At 49.2% G+C, this 16058-nt stretch overlaps 1 protein-coding gene and 1 long non-coding RNA gene across 3 annotated transcripts in view; one reads left to right on the forward strand and one right to left on the reverse strand.

Annotated features, from left to right (window-relative positions):
• The window catches only part of WFIKKN2 (WAP, follistatin/kazal, immunoglobulin, kunitz and netrin domain containing 2), a 20007-nt gene extending 10880 nt beyond the window's left edge, over positions 1 to 9127 (forward strand). The window contains exons 1-2 of one of the 2 annotated variants that reach the window (XM_057418380.1): positions 3587 to 4199; positions 6343 to 9127. In XM_057418380.1, coding sequence (XP_057274363.1) covers positions 3999 to 4199; positions 6343 to 7854 — 1713 coding nt within the window. In that variant the 5' untranslated portion in view covers positions 3587 to 3998 and the 3' untranslated portion in view covers positions 7855 to 9127. Of the gene's footprint in view, positions 1 to 3586; positions 4200 to 6342 lie in introns of those variants that run through there. The other variant, XM_057418381.1, reaches the window with a different exon arrangement.
• LOC130604099 (uncharacterized) lies at positions 4157 to 15893 on the reverse strand. The gene is made up of 3 exons (XR_008973371.1): positions 15461 to 15893; positions 13905 to 14095; positions 4157 to 4929 (listed from the first exon to the last, which is right to left on the reverse strand). It is a non-coding gene; the product is annotated as an uncharacterized LOC130604099 (long non-coding RNA).
• Between the last annotated feature and the right edge of the window lie 165 nt (positions 15894 to 16058).

The following is a 16058-nucleotide window of genomic DNA, read 5'->3' on the forward strand; positions in this document are numbered from 1 at the left end:
CCTGCAGCAGGGAAGGTTTAATGCCCTGCTTGGGAGAAGGGGCAGGGAGTTAGTACCAGGTTCCCTGTGCATCAGAGAATCCTATTTCCCTCCTTGAGTAGATCACAGTGGGTCAGCACTTGGTGCAGCAGAGAAGGGCAGGGATATCCTATAGAAGAGCTTGGAAGAGTAAGAAAAAGGGCAAAGAAATTGTGATGCACAAAACCCAGCAGCAGTTAAGCCAATTCTGGATCAACAGCCCTAACCAGGACCCTTGGGCATCCTAGCAGGCCTTTTCAGGACTGTGGTGTGATGTTGGATGGACATGTATGGGGCACAGGGTGGTCAGAGATCCTGTATCCCCACTGCTGGGAGTAGATATTGGTTGTTCCTTTGTGTCATCAGGGCTCAGGTTTATCCATCTGGGATGAAGAGAAAGCTGATCCCAGCTCCCCATCCGCCAGCCCCGGATCCACGCCTGGATCAGAAAGGGGGATTTTGAGGGAGTAGTGGGGTTTCTTCTAAGGTTTGAACTCATTTGGGAAGCTCTTTATCACATCAGTACCTGATATGAGGAAGACAAGAGGAGCCAAAATCAGTGTTCATAACAGATTTGCTCACAGAAATGGAGAATGAGGATTATTTTATGCCTCATACTACAGAAAAAATGCATTGTGTTTTATAAACAAGAACAGAAAAGCTATGCCCAGGGAGCTTGACAAAGCCCCCAGCTCACACCCGGCACTAACTGGTGTTGTTCTGGAGTACCCAGTCAGATCCACGGGGTCAGTGGAGTTAAACTCATCTAAACCAGGTGAGAAAACAGCTCCCAATGGAGCCCAGGAGGTACCGAGTGCCTTGGACAGAGCTTGGCTGTGCTGGGACAGCCGGGGGCAGCGCGGGGCTGGTGTCCCCTCCCGCTCAGGATGGGTAACCGCGTGTCCGGGCTGCGCTGGCAGGGACGGGGCTGTCGAGGGTTATTCAGAGCCCTCGCTGCCTCCTCTGACCCCGGGAGCTCCCTGCCCCTGCCCGCAGTGAGATTTATGGCGCTGTTTTCCTCTCTCCTGGCTGTGCTCAAGCAGCCGAGGGCCTGATCCTTCATGGGGCTGAGCACTCCCTGCTCCTGGAGCAATGGGAGCCAGAGGGGCACAGTGTCTGTCCAGTTCCCATTGGATTAGGCCAGGATTTGATCCCCAAAGAAGCTTCCTATGCAAAAGTTCTGCTGAAACACATTTCTCAGTTAACAGGGGTTTCCTGTGCCTCATTCTAATAGCACAGTGACCCAACAAAACCATCATTGTCATTAATGATAATTGCTTTGCCCTTTATCCCAAGCTCCTATGGAATGTCCTTGCCCCTCTCCGCTTTGCCAAGCACTACCCCCGTGTTTGGGGTGACAACACATCAAATCCAGCCATTCAAATGGCCTTTCCTTGAACGACCCCACCGACCTGCAACAGGGACACAATTAAATCAGCTGAGTTGCATGTCCCATGCCGCTTCCCTTCCAGCTAACCTGTCACCTCCTGAGCTCCACCATCCCGCCTGTCACACACTGAACACAGTACCTGGGAGCTGAAAGCAGAAAGCAGCAGTGGGACTTACCTGTCCCTGGAGAATACCCCTGTAGATGGAGGAGGACACAGCAAAGCAGTTGATGCAAACCAGTTTCTGATGCAAGCCAGTTTTTGACTCTTTAGAGTCTCACTCTGCTGCCCTGCAGCTGAAATGTGCCTCTGGGCAAGGGATCCTTAGTCTGGGAAGGGGAAAAACATAAGACAGTGTTATTTTGTACTCCCTGGAAGGGAGTCCCATGGAGTGTGTGTCCACACTGGTGCTTCTCTCACTTAACATGGCCAAAGCTTGCTTTCTGTCACAAGAAGATAGAGGCTGCAAGAGCCCCACGGACTCACCAGCTCCCTACCTCTGCCTCAGTGGGCAAGGAGGTAAAACAGCCCTAAAAGACCCCATATGGGAGGGAGAAACGCCATCCACAGCTACACGGTGGCAAAGGCATGGACCGAGGGCAAATTCCCTGCGTGTACAGCAGCTGCTGGGGTCATCCCATCACCCGGGATAGCCACCCTCTTTGAGACCCACATACAGCTGGTTTCAGAGCCGATCTGTAGTCAGTTTTAGCACATAAAGTGTCTTTGTTTAGTCAACAGAACCGCTCGCACATGGGATTTTGTTGTTAATAGAGCTGTAAGAATTTTAAGTACCTCTTGGGAATGTGTCATTTTTGGTCGGCTTTTTGAGGCATCACAGGGCGCTGTGCTCGCCTTTGTAAACAAGCGCTGAATAAAACATGTTGCTTTGTACGAGTGCCGTGCAGGTTTCCTAAGGTTTGGAGAGGATAAATCATCTGCAGGAGCGGCTGCCTGGTGGTTGACTTCGCTCCTTATAAATAACTCGCTTGGAAAACTTCTCCCTGCACGTCACAAGTGATTCAACTGCGGTGCCTATCGTTAACTCAGCCACACAAATCACACAACTTCTCTACAAGCCTGGGGTGCCGCAGTAATGCCACAGCCGAGGGCAGGTTGGGTCCAGGCTCTTCTTTCCTTTCCTAGGTGATCCTTGGGAAACTCCCAGTTGCTGTGCTTTGGGGAGCCCCATGGCCCTGGGGTGTTGCCTGCATGTAGCCCAGTTCATTCTGGTTGTACTGGTTGGGAGCTGTCATCACTGAGGGGAGAACCAGGACCAGGCTCAGCCATGAAACCAGCCCCACTTTCATAAACACAACAGAAAAGCTCTGCTGAAGGGGTTGCTTGTGCCTGGGTCTGTTGGCTTTGCAGCACTGGGAATGGGGCACAGACTTGTTGCTGCTGGTCTGGCCCTGCTGTACCCCCACGTGGGATGCAAACTCACCTGGCTCTTAGCACCACGCAGGATCCATCCAAGCCAGCCCAGAGCTCAGCCCCAAGGCCCTAATCCTGGAAGGTGCTGAGCGACTTTGGCTTCTGCCGCTCGTCCCTGGCTTTTGGCACGTGTTCAGCATGAGCAGGATCAGCCCCTTGCTGTAATAATCAGGGACCGAGGAACTCAGCTTGACTGCATTTTCCCCCCGCCCCCCGATGCAAAAATGCTGTACATTCCTTTATGCAGGTTTCCATAGAGTTGAACTTGTACTATTTTTTTGTCGTTGCTGTTAAAGGGGTCAGCAATGCACTGTACAATGGGATCTGGCTGTCAGGAAATGTGGAGGAATTCAGGGACACTTTTAACATCTTGCTGGTGGGCTCGGAGGGCAGCATTAAACTGGGCATCCTGGAAACCTTCCCCACCAAAGAGAAGCAAAAAAGCCCGGAGGAGCCCCGGGAGAAGCAGTGAAGACGACAGCTTTGTCGCTCCTGAGTTTAAATCAGTTATTTCTTCCCCACTTCCTTTGTTAAAATATGATATTCGAGCTTTAATTGCTTCAATCCTATTACTTGCTCCTTTTAGCAAGTGATTGTGTAGCCCCTTGCCGTGGGGAAATCCCCTGCCCGCGGGTCCGTGTTATTTAGACAAGTACTCTTTCAGAAGTAAATGCCATTCTTAGCATAGGGAAGTACTTTAGGTCTAAAGGGGTTAAGAAGGCCTCCCTGCATTCAGAAACATGCAGGGGTCCCACCATGCCAGTTCCAGCCTTTTGAACTCTTTCCAGCTTTTTTTTCTTGCAACAAATCTGTCTGACTGCCACCAGGACATAGGAAGCGTGTGCCTGTCAAAGAAATCAAGTTTACTTTTTCTGACTTGTTAACAGAGGCAGGGTATAAATAGAGCTAACTCTGCTCAGACTATTAGCGTTTCTCTTAAAATAAGGGGGTAACTTCCTAGGACCTTTAATCCAATGAGGTCCAGACCACGCTGCACTATCAGCAGAGGCAGCGAAGGAGCTTGCTGAAGTTTTTACCGAAGTCAAGTGCATTTGGGTTCCTCGAAAATTTAAGGCTTACAAACAAAGCAAAGCAGCCCCAGGCAGACAAGAACTGCTTCCAGCTCAGTCCCTGCCATTGCCCTGGAGAAGTTCTGAGATGCTGGTGGTGCTGTTCACTCGGTGGATGTGGATCTTGCTGGGGAAGAGCAGTGTCCTCTTGCTTCTGGAGGTCTCTCTGAAAGGGAGAGCTCTACCTCCGATCCGGTATTCCCACGCTGGGATATGCCCCAATGACATGAACCCCAACCTGTGGGTGGACGCGCAGAGCACTTGCAAGAGAGAGTGCGAAGCTGACCTGGTGAGTGATGCACGGTTCTACCTCCGTGGTGCGGGCGATGGGGTCTGGTGGTGGGCTGTTTGCACCCGATGGGAAGGGTTGTTCCCATTGGGAAGGCACCGGCACCGTGCAGGACTCGATGCAGACAGTGCATGTATTTAATTGACCTGTGATCTGTAGGAAATAGCAAAGGTTTGATGAGTTATCAGTTAGGTGGGGAGCTGTGTGGCTGCTGTCACTTACGCTGATGTGGGTACAGCGCTCGCTCTGTTTGATCATTTTCCTGGCTTTCTTGTCAAAAGAAAGGTCTGAATTTGATACTCCAGAACTCAGCATGCCCTGGGGCCAATCCATGGTATTTTAGCAGTGTCACCATGCTCTTTGTTGTTGGTGGCCATCATCAGTGCTTTATACTCCTGGGAGGAATCCTGAATGAAATGGTTTGATTTAACATGTAAATCATCAGTCTTTGCTGCACTTGAAACACAAAGCGTGCTTGGAGTGCAAAACAGGGGCACGGTTGAAATGACCAGGCAGATGTTCTCTGTGATGCTCCCATCTCAAAATGTGCTTAGCTTACAACCCCCAGATTCATTTTTCAACCTGTCAGCACCGCCAGCTCAAGCTGGCATCTGAAAATACCTGCTCATCCTGCCGCTTACCTCATGTCCAACAGCAAAGCTCCAGCAACATGTACGGTGCTGAAAAAGTCCTTGGGTTTATGCTCCGCAGCCAGGTTGGTTTTGCAAGGCTAAAAGGAGTGGAGGAAAAAAAATAATGATAGAGAAAAATGCTGGCCATCAAGTAAACAAAGACATTTGCTCAGATGGATCCCATGTGTTGCGAATGAAGGTGCTCTTTTTACTTTCACCATTCCCAAATAAGCCTCCTCTGTTCCAGCTACCAGGTGCAGCAATGGATATAAAAACACTTGCAGAACCCCAGCAGTAGGAGCAGGGGAGGATGTTTTAATAATTGACTGGTCAAAAACTGAAAGCCAGAAGTCATTGGTTAAAAATACTTGCCTGCAGTGAGTGGTCTGTGAGCACCAAGGACTCTAAAGAGCCACGCTCCTCAACCTCAGCTGAAAACATTACCCATTCTGGTTTCTGACTTTGCTTCTGAAACCCAGCAATGTGCAGCTGGAAATGGGGAAAGAGTTATGTTATTAGGTCATCCTTTTCCCAATAAGGAAAGGACACTGGACTCAGGGGAAGCTTTTGGTTTGGTAGCTTAAGAAACATTTTGTTCTCACTTACGGAGAAAGCCGCTGGGTTTCGGGGGGGTTGTAGGGGTTTAACACACGGTGGAAGCGTGCCCCGTTGGGTACATGGTACCAGTGTTCGTGGTCCCTTAATCCATGACAGCCCAGCAGCTGTGATCACACGTATCAAATACCTTTTCTGCACAGAAGATGAGAATTCTGCTAAAATTAACTGCAATTTAGAGCTGACTGTAGCTGAGATGGGGTGTAATAAATCACTACAAGAGCGATGATGCATTTGAAAATAGGACTAAAATAGGACAGAGAAGCCATAATGAGCTGTTTTGGGTTTGTTTTCCTAAATACCATAGAAAAAAAGTATTTTTGGAGCAAGAATTTCCTTACTTTTGAGATATTCTATTATTTCAGCTACAATGTGAACAATTGCAAATCCTTGGCAGTTTCACCTCCAAGAGTAGGCTGTTAGTCTCAGGGAATTCAAATAATACTTTACATACTTCTGTGGAAAATAAGAAGGATTACTGCCTACAGCCATATGATAAGACTTTCCATCCGCTTTTGTTTCTCAGGCCTTGTCCTCAGGCATTTGGGAGAGTGCAGAAGGGGGGCTGTTGGTTCAGTAGTTGAGCAGCCCATGTGACTCTAGGAAAGAGTTATGATGAGGTTAGTGTTTAAGAAACAGAAATTCATTTTCCTCCTCAAAAGTCTTCTCCTGAAGCACTCAGGACCCCCAGTGTGTTTAGAAACCACTCAGGAGGTGCTGGGGGGATGTTTCTATTCATTACTGGGGATATTGGGTTTCAGACTCCAGATACCTGTGGCAGACCAGGTGCCCTGAGCTAACACCTTGGGAGTTTCTGGGCTCCCTGATTGTTGGGTCTCTAAAAAAGGCCTTTGCTCTGCCCCTAGGAATGACTGGGCTGTCTTCTTTCCCCACAGGAGTGTGAGACCTTTGAGAAGTGCTGCCCCAATGTCTGTGGAACTAAGAGTTGTGTGGCAGCTCGGTACATGGACGTCAAGGGGAAAAAAGGGCCGGTGGGAATGCCCAAGGAGGCAACTTGTGACCGTTTCATGTGCATCCAGCAAGGCTCAGAGTGTGATATCTGGGACGGGCAACCCGTCTGCAAGTGCAAGGATAGGTGTGAGAAGGAGCCGAGCTTCACCTGTGCCTCTGACGGGCTCACCTACTATAACAAGTGCTACATGGATGCAGAAGCTTGCATCAAAGGCATTACACTGAACGTAGTCACCTGTAGGTACCATCTTACCTGGCCAAACACCAGCCCTATCCCACCAGAAACAACAGCTCGCCCTACTACTACCTATTCCGAGACAACAGTCATTGATATCTTGCCCCCTGCTCTGGTGAACAACCCCATCCATCAGTCTGTCTATGTGGGAGAGACCGTCAGCTTCCTCTGTGACGTTACAGGGAGACCCAAGCCAGAAATCACGTGGGAGAAGCAGGTCGACGGGAAAGACAAAGTCATCATGAAACCAAATCACGTCAGAGGGAACGTTGTGGTCACCAACATCGCCCAGCTGGTCATCTACAACACCCAGCTCCAAGATGCTGGCATCTACACCTGCACTGCCCAGAACAGCGGTGGTCTTCTCAGGGCTGATTTCCCTTTGTCAGTCATCAAAGGGGAACCCACATCCAAAGAAGCTTCCCAAAACAAAACACATTTTCCAACCGATGAGTGCCTGAAGCAACCGGACAGCGAAGACTGTGGGGAAGAGCAGACCAGGTGGTACTATGACGCAAAGAAAAACAACTGCTTTACTTTCATCTATGGGAACTGTAACAGCAACCTCAACCACTTTGAGACCTACGAGAACTGTATGTTAACGTGCATGAACGGCCCCATCAACATCTGCAACCTGCCAGCCCTCCAAGGGCACTGCAAAGCCTATGAGCCCCGATGGGCCTACAACAGCTTGACGAAACAGTGCCAGTCCTTCATCTACGGCGGGTGTGGAGGCAATGAGAACAACTTTGAGAGCCGGGAGGCCTGTGAAGAGATGTGCCCTTTCCCAAAGAACACGCACTGCAAAGCTTGCAAACCACGCCAGAAGCTGGTGACCAGCTTCTGCAAAAGTGATTTTGTTATCCTGGGCCGGATAACAGAGCTGACGGAAGACCAAGACTCGGGACATGCCCTGGTGACAGTGGAGGAGATTCTCAAAGATGAAAAAATGGGATTAAAATTCCTGGGGAAAGAACCCCTAGAAATCACCCTTTTGAACATGGACTGGAGCTGCCCATGTCCCAACATGACCACGGTGGATGGCCAGCTCATCATCATGGGAGATGTCCACAACGGCATGGCTGTCCTGCAGCCAGACAGCTTTGTGGGCACCTCCAGCGTCCGGCGCGTGCGGAAGCTCCGCGAAGTCATCCATAAGAAAACCTGTGAGCTTTTGAAAGAGTTCCTGGGATTGCATTAACCTCCTTCACACGTGGCAGCCTCCCAGACCCATGTGTTACGTAGGGCTAACAAGCGCTAGGCTAGAGCACGAACTAAACAAGCTGCTTGAAGATCCACTGTAGGAATTATGCAGAACCTTTCTTTTAATCCATTAATGATGCTTAGCAACAATGTAGTATGGTCTTTGGCAAGCACGTAAAACAGCAGCAAAGGGCTATTAATCTCGCATTGAAATCAATTTGTCCATATAGAAGTACCATTTAACTAGATGACTCACTGCGGTAATTAGACGAGTTTTGTGTAGCTTCCATCAGAAATGACGGAATTCATAGCATTTGTTTAGCTAATTGGAACGCAGCTCAAGTAATAGCTAATGTCAACCTAATCAGGCTCATTTACAGTATGGAAATGCTATGGTAAGTCTTTATAAGTAAGTCACATGCTTGTCTCCTTATAGCAGCACTAGTATCTCAAGAGAAAAGCTTGTAAATTATTGTCTGTATTTACAACTGTGCACATTTAACCAATCCACGCATTATGAATTTGCTTCTTGTAACTGAAATCTTCCTAGCTGTTTTCTTTGGAACGCACCTCGTTTTTAAATGGCAACTACTACCTATCTTGCAATCCCTACTGGATGAAAATCTCCCTTGATCCTATGCCCAGCACAACAGGTCCCTGTAGAAGCTCAAGGCACATTCTCACCCTGAAATGACTTTTCGGTCATCAGAGCAAGGTCAGCAAACACCCTCATCGCATTGCACTTCCCTGTTTTTGCTTTCATCAGTATATTCTCTATCACAAAAAATCCAAGGCAGAAGGATGGCAGTGTGCTGCCAGTTGTCCTGCTTGTGAAAACCCTTTATACCTGAGCTCGTGCAGCAATGTATTGCTTATTTTCATTAGAAATCCTTCTTTTGTAGGCAAAGGAGTAAAGCAAGAGGAGTCAGAACAGAATTCAAAGGGCAATACGCGCTCTGCAGACTGTGTTACACAGACACAGAGCTGCTGAAACTGAACTGCGCAGACACAGACACACAGAGGGGACACTCTTTAGAGGCATTCATCAGTGAGCCCCTGTCAGAGCCCTCCTTCAAACCACAGCAAACATTTCCCTCCAGCCCACTGTATATACGCATACGTTTAAATACCCCAAGAACAGCAGCACGGGCTGTGGGAGTGAGCGTGTGCGTACACATAGGACTGATCATTTTAACCTTTGTGTGCCCCCAGCAGTGTATTATTTGCCTATGCAGAAATCCTTAAATAAAGAAAAGGCGGATCCTGGAAAATCCCTGCTGAGGACTGACCCTGCAGGGAAGAGGGGCGAGCGTGGCATGGCGAGCCTTACCGTTGCTCTGTGTTCGGTGCGCGCAGTGAGTTACTACGGCGGTGCCCAGAGCTTTCTGCCTCGCACAAAAGGCCAGCTCAAGGCTGGACCAGTGTCAAGACACGTCTGGGTGAGAGGAAGGAAGGTGCAGAGAGCACTACCCCAGGGTGCCATCTAACGGGCTCGCATCACGGGTTGGTGCCCAGTGCTGGGGATGCAGGCATGTGTTGGGGCTTGGTACGATAAGGGAAAGAGATTGAAAAAGCAGATGCTGGCCTTCAGCATGATGTGTGAGGCTCTAAAGCCCCTAAAGTCTGTGCATGGTGGGGATTTTGCTGTTCAAGGGAGAAAGCGAGGGTAACAGCATTGAATATAAGTCCAGCTCTGGTTCCTGTGAAGGCTTTCCATGCGCTGCGCTGGCAGCTGACCCATGGATAAAGACCACAGAGTGATGGAGAAGTGGGTTCCTCTCTCCCAGTGGTCTGGCCTTGGGTTATGCCCAAAATGCTCTAAAATTCCAGTTATTTGTAGAACTTCAGAAGCTGGGTGGGAGGGAGGGGAGCCCGGATTGGATTTGCTGAGCAAGAAAACACCCACTTGGGTTTCAGTTGTACCTTTCCTATGGGAGAAAAACTCCAGCTAAAGATCCATGCTGCTTGTGCACGTCCTTGTGAAGACCACTGGGAGCTGCCCTCTGAAGCAGTTGGCACCTCAGCCGGATCATCCCTGGCTGTGACAAGCGCTGCTGTTCCTATGGCTCATCTGTCATTTTGCAAGCGAGCCGTAGGAAGTGGCATGTTCCTGCCATCCTTTTAACACAGCAGCATTGGAGAGTGGTGTAATAAAGACTGGCTTTATATGGCTCTTTTTTTTTCCCCCCAAAAGCTAAGGGATTTTGCAAGTGTGGGAGGGTTGGAGGGACTCGGGAGACGTGTACCCAGTTGTTCCAGAAGAGCTGGGATGCAAATGTAGCTGAGAGGAGAAAGCAAACGATTCATTGCTCCTCCAGCTAGCATGTTACAGTGCTTAAACCTGGGGTCTAAAATGCCATCTTAGCTTTTACTCCTGGTTGGAACCCGTGGGAACTAAGCATGCATGCTCACTGCACTCTTAAGCACGCTGCAGTTCTGGTGTGCAAGGACTTCCTTGCATGGGGAACATTTTGGGTCAGTTTTCCAATGTGGTGCAGTGGAAGAAGGACACTGAATTGCCAGCCCATCTCCCAGACGCAGAACAGCCACACTCATGTAGCTCCCACCCAAGCCCGTGGGGTTCTGAGCCCTGTGGTGCCTGTAGGATGGCACTGCAGAAGTGCAATGGGCATCCCCCTGCCTGCTCACTGGGCCATCCTGGGAGCACCGCACGTCCCCATGGCACAGGACTAACCCTCTCCACCTTCTGACCTTGAGGAATGTAGCTCTCCACTCAAAGCTAGCATTTCAGTTCAGCCTCTTATTAAATCCTTAAGAAGCCTAAAATTCAAGTCTGACCAGTCAGCCCGCCTGAGGAAAATCTACGCACAGGGCAAGCACTGGAGGATGTTGTTAAAGCCTTTGCAAGCCTAATAGGTGCTTGCATGCAGCTCCTGATCAGAAAATCCCTTTTGTGTTGCTCACGCACTCGGTTTTCCACCCTGCTGTCTGGGCACATCTCTCTAGGTTGTCAGAAAGCTGGGAGGCAACGCCAGTGTTTAAAGTTTGTATTAAATGTGTGCAAGGCAGAGACACAGGAAAGCCTGATTGACTCCTCTCCTTGCACAGCAGCAGGGTGGGAAGGAGCAGGAGTGCCTGTGTGAGGCTCTGAGGAAGAGCTGGAGGAAGGATGCCAGCTCCATGTGGCCATGGCCAGTGGCCACTCTCAAAGCTCTCCTCTGTGTGCAGACACTGGCCAGGGAAGCAGCAAGGGAGCAGACCCAAGATAGCCGGGTCCAAGACCTGCAGGAACTCCCCAGGGCTCGGGGATGGATGCGATGGACACTTCTGGGAGGCAGATGGAGAGCGCAGCACAACGTGCCCACCTCCCAGTTTGCAGTGAAGATGTAACGTGCAACACATAAATCTGCAAACCCTGCAGCTAAATCTCAATGGAAACCAGCATATGGATCCAAAAATGAGTCACAGGTTATTGTGCAAACTGCACAGCCCAGCTCTATTAACAGGGGGGAAAAATAGCACTGAAAAAGTGATGGCTTGCCCAGACTGTTAGAGCACGTCCAGACTACATACAGAGCCTGATGCATTTATAGAGCTGGTGGTGCAGGGCATGAGGGCCCCCCATGAGCACACGTGGAGAGATGGCTGCATGATTACTCAGAGATAGGATCCTGCATCACTGCAAAGCCCAGAGCAGCTGAGGTCAAAGGGAAGAGGGAACCGAGGGTGTTCTCATTGCAGGGCCGTGAGGTGAGGTCAGGCAGAAGATTTTATAGGCATCCAGCTCCAGAGCTAGGAGCAAACAGAGGTGATGACGCCACTGGAATATGATTCAGGCAGCAAAGGTATTTAAGAGCTTAGTTCCCAGTTGTTTCAAAAGGAATTAGGGACCCCTGCGAGAATTACTACCTGGCCATGGGTCTTGGTTCCTGAAGGAGGTGGCTGCTGAAGGTCATGCACGGGTTCAGCCAGCACCAAATGACTTCCTTCGTAAGGACGGGTAATTCAGCTGGCACCAAATTAGGACCTCACACCACAAGACCCACTTCCTCCACCCAAAGCACGCTGCACCCTGGGCTGCTGTGATTCAGGCGGTGTGCACGTGCTGTGACATTCCCCGTGCAGGTGATTACCAGGAGGAGACCATGGCCGGGCTGGGTTTCTGCACAGAGCCAGGTTTCCAAAGGCAGGGCTGGGAAAACATCACCCAGAGTGAGAACCAGTGTTTTTAGACCAAATATTTAGTGTTTTCCCCTTGGCCAGCACTTGTTACTGATTGACTACAAGTGACCTCCAGCTGCCTTATTGATTTACAGAGGCTGTCAAAGGACAAAAAATGAGCCCCATGGCCAGGACCTGAGAAACACCCTGAATGGAGCTTGTGCAGCTGAATAAGCATCCTTCCAGCTCTTTAAATCTTGAAGAAGAAAAGGAGAAGTCAGCTGGAGCTGCTGATCTACAACGCAAACACCGGTGGGATGTGAAGATAAAGCTGCAGCACTAGTGGACATATCTATTAGCCAAAAAAGCAGTGCAGCCTGTTTAATTCACAGCTATTTATGGCTGGGCACATGATGTGATAGTCAGGCCTGAGTGTTTAAAAAGCAAATGGAAAGTCTTCCGAAGGCTGTTAGGTGGTTCAAAGTCAGGAAACTCTTGGATTTTGGTGTTTTCTGACCCACTCTCGTATGTCCCAGTGATGGGAAGAAATGGAGGAGGAAAGGAAGAGGCTGGAGAAAAGAGAAAGAGGAAAAGATTCCTTTGGAGGGAGGAGGGGGAGCATTGTTTCACCTTAACCTGGCATGATAACACGGTCGTTGGACTGGATCAACTGGCATGAAAAGGCACTACCCATAAAGGGGTTTGTGCCTTCTCTTCCTCCTTCCCTCCATTCCTAACACACCCAAACCAAGGGGGGAGTATTGTAACACATGTAAAGGACATGACTTCCTCTACTGCTTGAAATAAATAGCAACCCAACAGTAATAAATACCCAGGATGAGATTGTATTCACCCAAGGGTAAAAGTGCTCACATGAAAAATCGCTTAACCATTAACCGCAGTGGATAACCTTTGCTTCAGTCTGTGGCAGGACCAGAGGTGGAAAACATGGGGCTAATTTTAGAAAAGGGCTCCTAGGAGCTGGATATGAAAGCCTTGCACGTCTGGTAGAAACCGTAATAGAGGATAAAAGTCACAGCTGAATGATAAATACGATGGAAAGAGCCCGTGGCCTTTAACAGAGGGAAGTGATGCTCCCAAACACTGAACTTTCTCTGAAGCAGTCATGAGGACAGAGATGGTCCAGCTGATAGAGCTGACTTGGATCAAGGCCTCAGAGTAACTTCCTCACCCAAGGCTTTTGAAGACATCTAGCTGTCCTGCTGGGAGAGGTAAGGCAGCCCCTTGAGCCAACAACCGGTCAAAACATCGGAAAGAAAGGGTGAGACCAAAAGGTCAGTTTTCACAATGGAGGGAAGTCATCGGCAGCATCCCAGGGGACCTGTGCAAGGCTCTGGGCTGCCTGAGGCAGATGGTCTGGAAGAGGGATGGGTTACAAAGGTTGTTGCTGAGATCAAGTTATTTAGGGCTGCAAAACCACAAGCTGATTGTAAGGAGCTCTAGACAGGCATTGTAATACCAAGTGTCAGGATGGTAAAACAGCAGATGAAATGCAATATTGATTAATATATGCATCAGGGGGGAAAGCGAGTCCTAGCTGTGCATTCCTATGATAGCTTCAAACAAACTGTTCCCATTTGGCCCATTCTCACAGGGATCTGACCAGGCCGGCCAGCCCAGCCTGCCCCCAGCATGCAGGCAGCCCTCTGAGCAGGCCCTGCACATCACACCTCTCAGAACAGCATCAGCAGCTTGACAACTTGCAACACTCCCATTTACAAGCACAAAAGCCTACGGACATCCAAGAAACCCAGCAGCACTTGCACACCATGCTCAGACCGGGCTGGTTACTGCCTTGCTATTAAAATGCTACTTGCTATGAGAGATTTGCTCCTCAGATCACTGGAAAAATCTCAGCCACATCCCAACCCCATAAAGTCAAATCTCGTCAAACAGGAACCTTACCTCCATCTGTCTCCACAAGCACACGCTGGTGCTGCAGGAAGGACAACGGTCACAGGCACAAATCCTTCCAAATCTGGAGCCTGGAGTCTTTTTAAAAGGCGCTTCCAGGTCCTGCATCTACGGTGCTTGGGAATCACAAAGCTCCATCCGGTAATGACTCCAAGGCTGGCCATGGCCAAGTCACTCCATGCCTGGACAGAAAGCAAGGTACAAGCAGGATATTATACACAGCAGCGGGGCAGAGGAGATCCCACTGTCCTTAGCAGGACTCACCACACAAACAGGCAGGGTCATGTTCTCCATCCAACGTGTAATTCAATTACATGAGCCAAAACCAAGCACCGGCACCCAACGTGCAATAACAGCACCATGGAGGACCCAAGGGCTTCCCCACGCTCCCAAAGGGTGCAAAGAAAGAGAACCAAGCAAAACTGCCCCCCCAGCCCTGAATTTATGTCAGATGGCTGGAAATGGGGGCAGGAGCACCCAGCTACTCCCTGCGCCCGACACGAGGTGGCGTGTGGCATCACGGATTGGGGACCTCGCAGGCAGCGATCCTGCTCCTGGGTTACTTCGCCTTTTGAAGTGCAGCATCCTCCGGTTGGGGTTAGATTCGCCTCGCCCCAGTTAATCAAACTGCTTCACACACACGTGGCTGAATGAGTTAGATTTTCCAAGTGGAAAGCAGCTCGCTATGAGCAGGATGACTGGTTCTGTTCGACTGATTTAATCCTTGTTGGGTTAGTAATTTATCAGGAGAGATTTTGGGGTTTATCGGGGGGAAAAAATAGACATAGCAGGGCGTGTGATAAGGCAATCACATCCATTTCCAGAGCTGCAGGAAAAAGGCACAATGTATAATTTATTTGAGGCTTTTTCCTCTCCCTGTTTGCAGATTGCACAGTTTCTAAATATATTGGTCCAGTTATTCAGAATTATTCATGAATCTCTTCAGTGAATAATACTTGACCTGCAGATCATCCCAAAAGTGAATATTGCAATCAGATTCTCCATTTCTGCTGTGATTTGTTGTAGCTAACAGATGTACAGTACTCAGGTAATTAACTCAGGACGAAACTCCAATTGTAGATTTGATTATATTATTTGCAATTCACAATTTTTACTGTGCTAGCTCACTCCAAAAGTCATCTCATCAAGAGATGGGCAAAAGGATCTTATCTCTGACATAATGGAACCGCTGCTTTTATCAGTTGGCTTGGCATTTTGGGGAAGGAGGGACAGGAGCCATAGCACTGGAGGGGCTGGGTGTGGATACAGCAGGTTTGACCAGAGTCAGCAGAGAAAAAACATAGATTAAAAGGGAAAAAGTTAATGACTTTCTCAGATCTACTCATCTATCAGGTGTGATAACAGGACTTACATCAAAATCCCCTTATCCATCGGGTCTCTGATGGTGCTGAAAATACTGTGATGGGCATTTTTCTCCTCTACCGTCCAGCCCACATCTGTGCTTGGCTTTACTTAATGTGTTTGTATTATGGGGCTGCCTAAAAGGGGCCACACTTTGCAAACAGTGATGGAGAGCTGCAACTCACCTGTGTGGAGCGTACAGTCCAAACAGATGGGTGATGGGATGGAGCAAGTGGTCCCTCGGTGCCTCTGCCCGGTGGAACATCCTTGGTCTTGGCCGTAGAGGCTGGAAGGGCTGAACCACCTTTCTGCAACCCCTACTTGTTGGCCTATCAGTCCCAGCGAACTCTAAGCGTGCTGGCAAACAGGAGCATTTAGGTACCATGAGTCCCATCTCCCAGCGTCACTTTGGAACCTTGTTATAGCTTTTAAATAAATAAATTCTTGAGTGTTGCGATCACCCTTTTCATCTGCCTTCAGATGGCAGAGCCTGTCAGCGATCCCAGGCTTACACGTCCCTTTGCCACCACCAGCATTAAACTCTTATTCTCACTTTGATTTGTGAATGGAAGTTTAAGGCCTCACTTCGCCACAGAATCTCCAAAGCAGGAGTTTTTGGAGCTCCATCAATCCTGATGAGACTCACAGGAGAGTCTCTCCATGAGCATTAAAAAGAGATAGGATGCTCTGATGCATTTCCCTTGGTAGCAGCTCTTTGCTTGCTCACTGAGGATGTTCTGGGAGGGAAGTGGGTTTTGGGGATGTTTTTCTTTGGCTTGGCTT

This window comes from Pezoporus wallicus, unplaced genomic scaffold, assembly GCF_028554395.1.
Source record: "Pezoporus wallicus isolate ANWC-B61680 ecotype Strahan unplaced genomic scaffold, APGP_CSIRO_Pwel_v1 contig_3710, whole genome shotgun sequence".
Lineage (NCBI taxonomy): Eukaryota > Metazoa > Chordata > Aves > Psittaciformes > Psittacidae > Pezoporus > Pezoporus wallicus.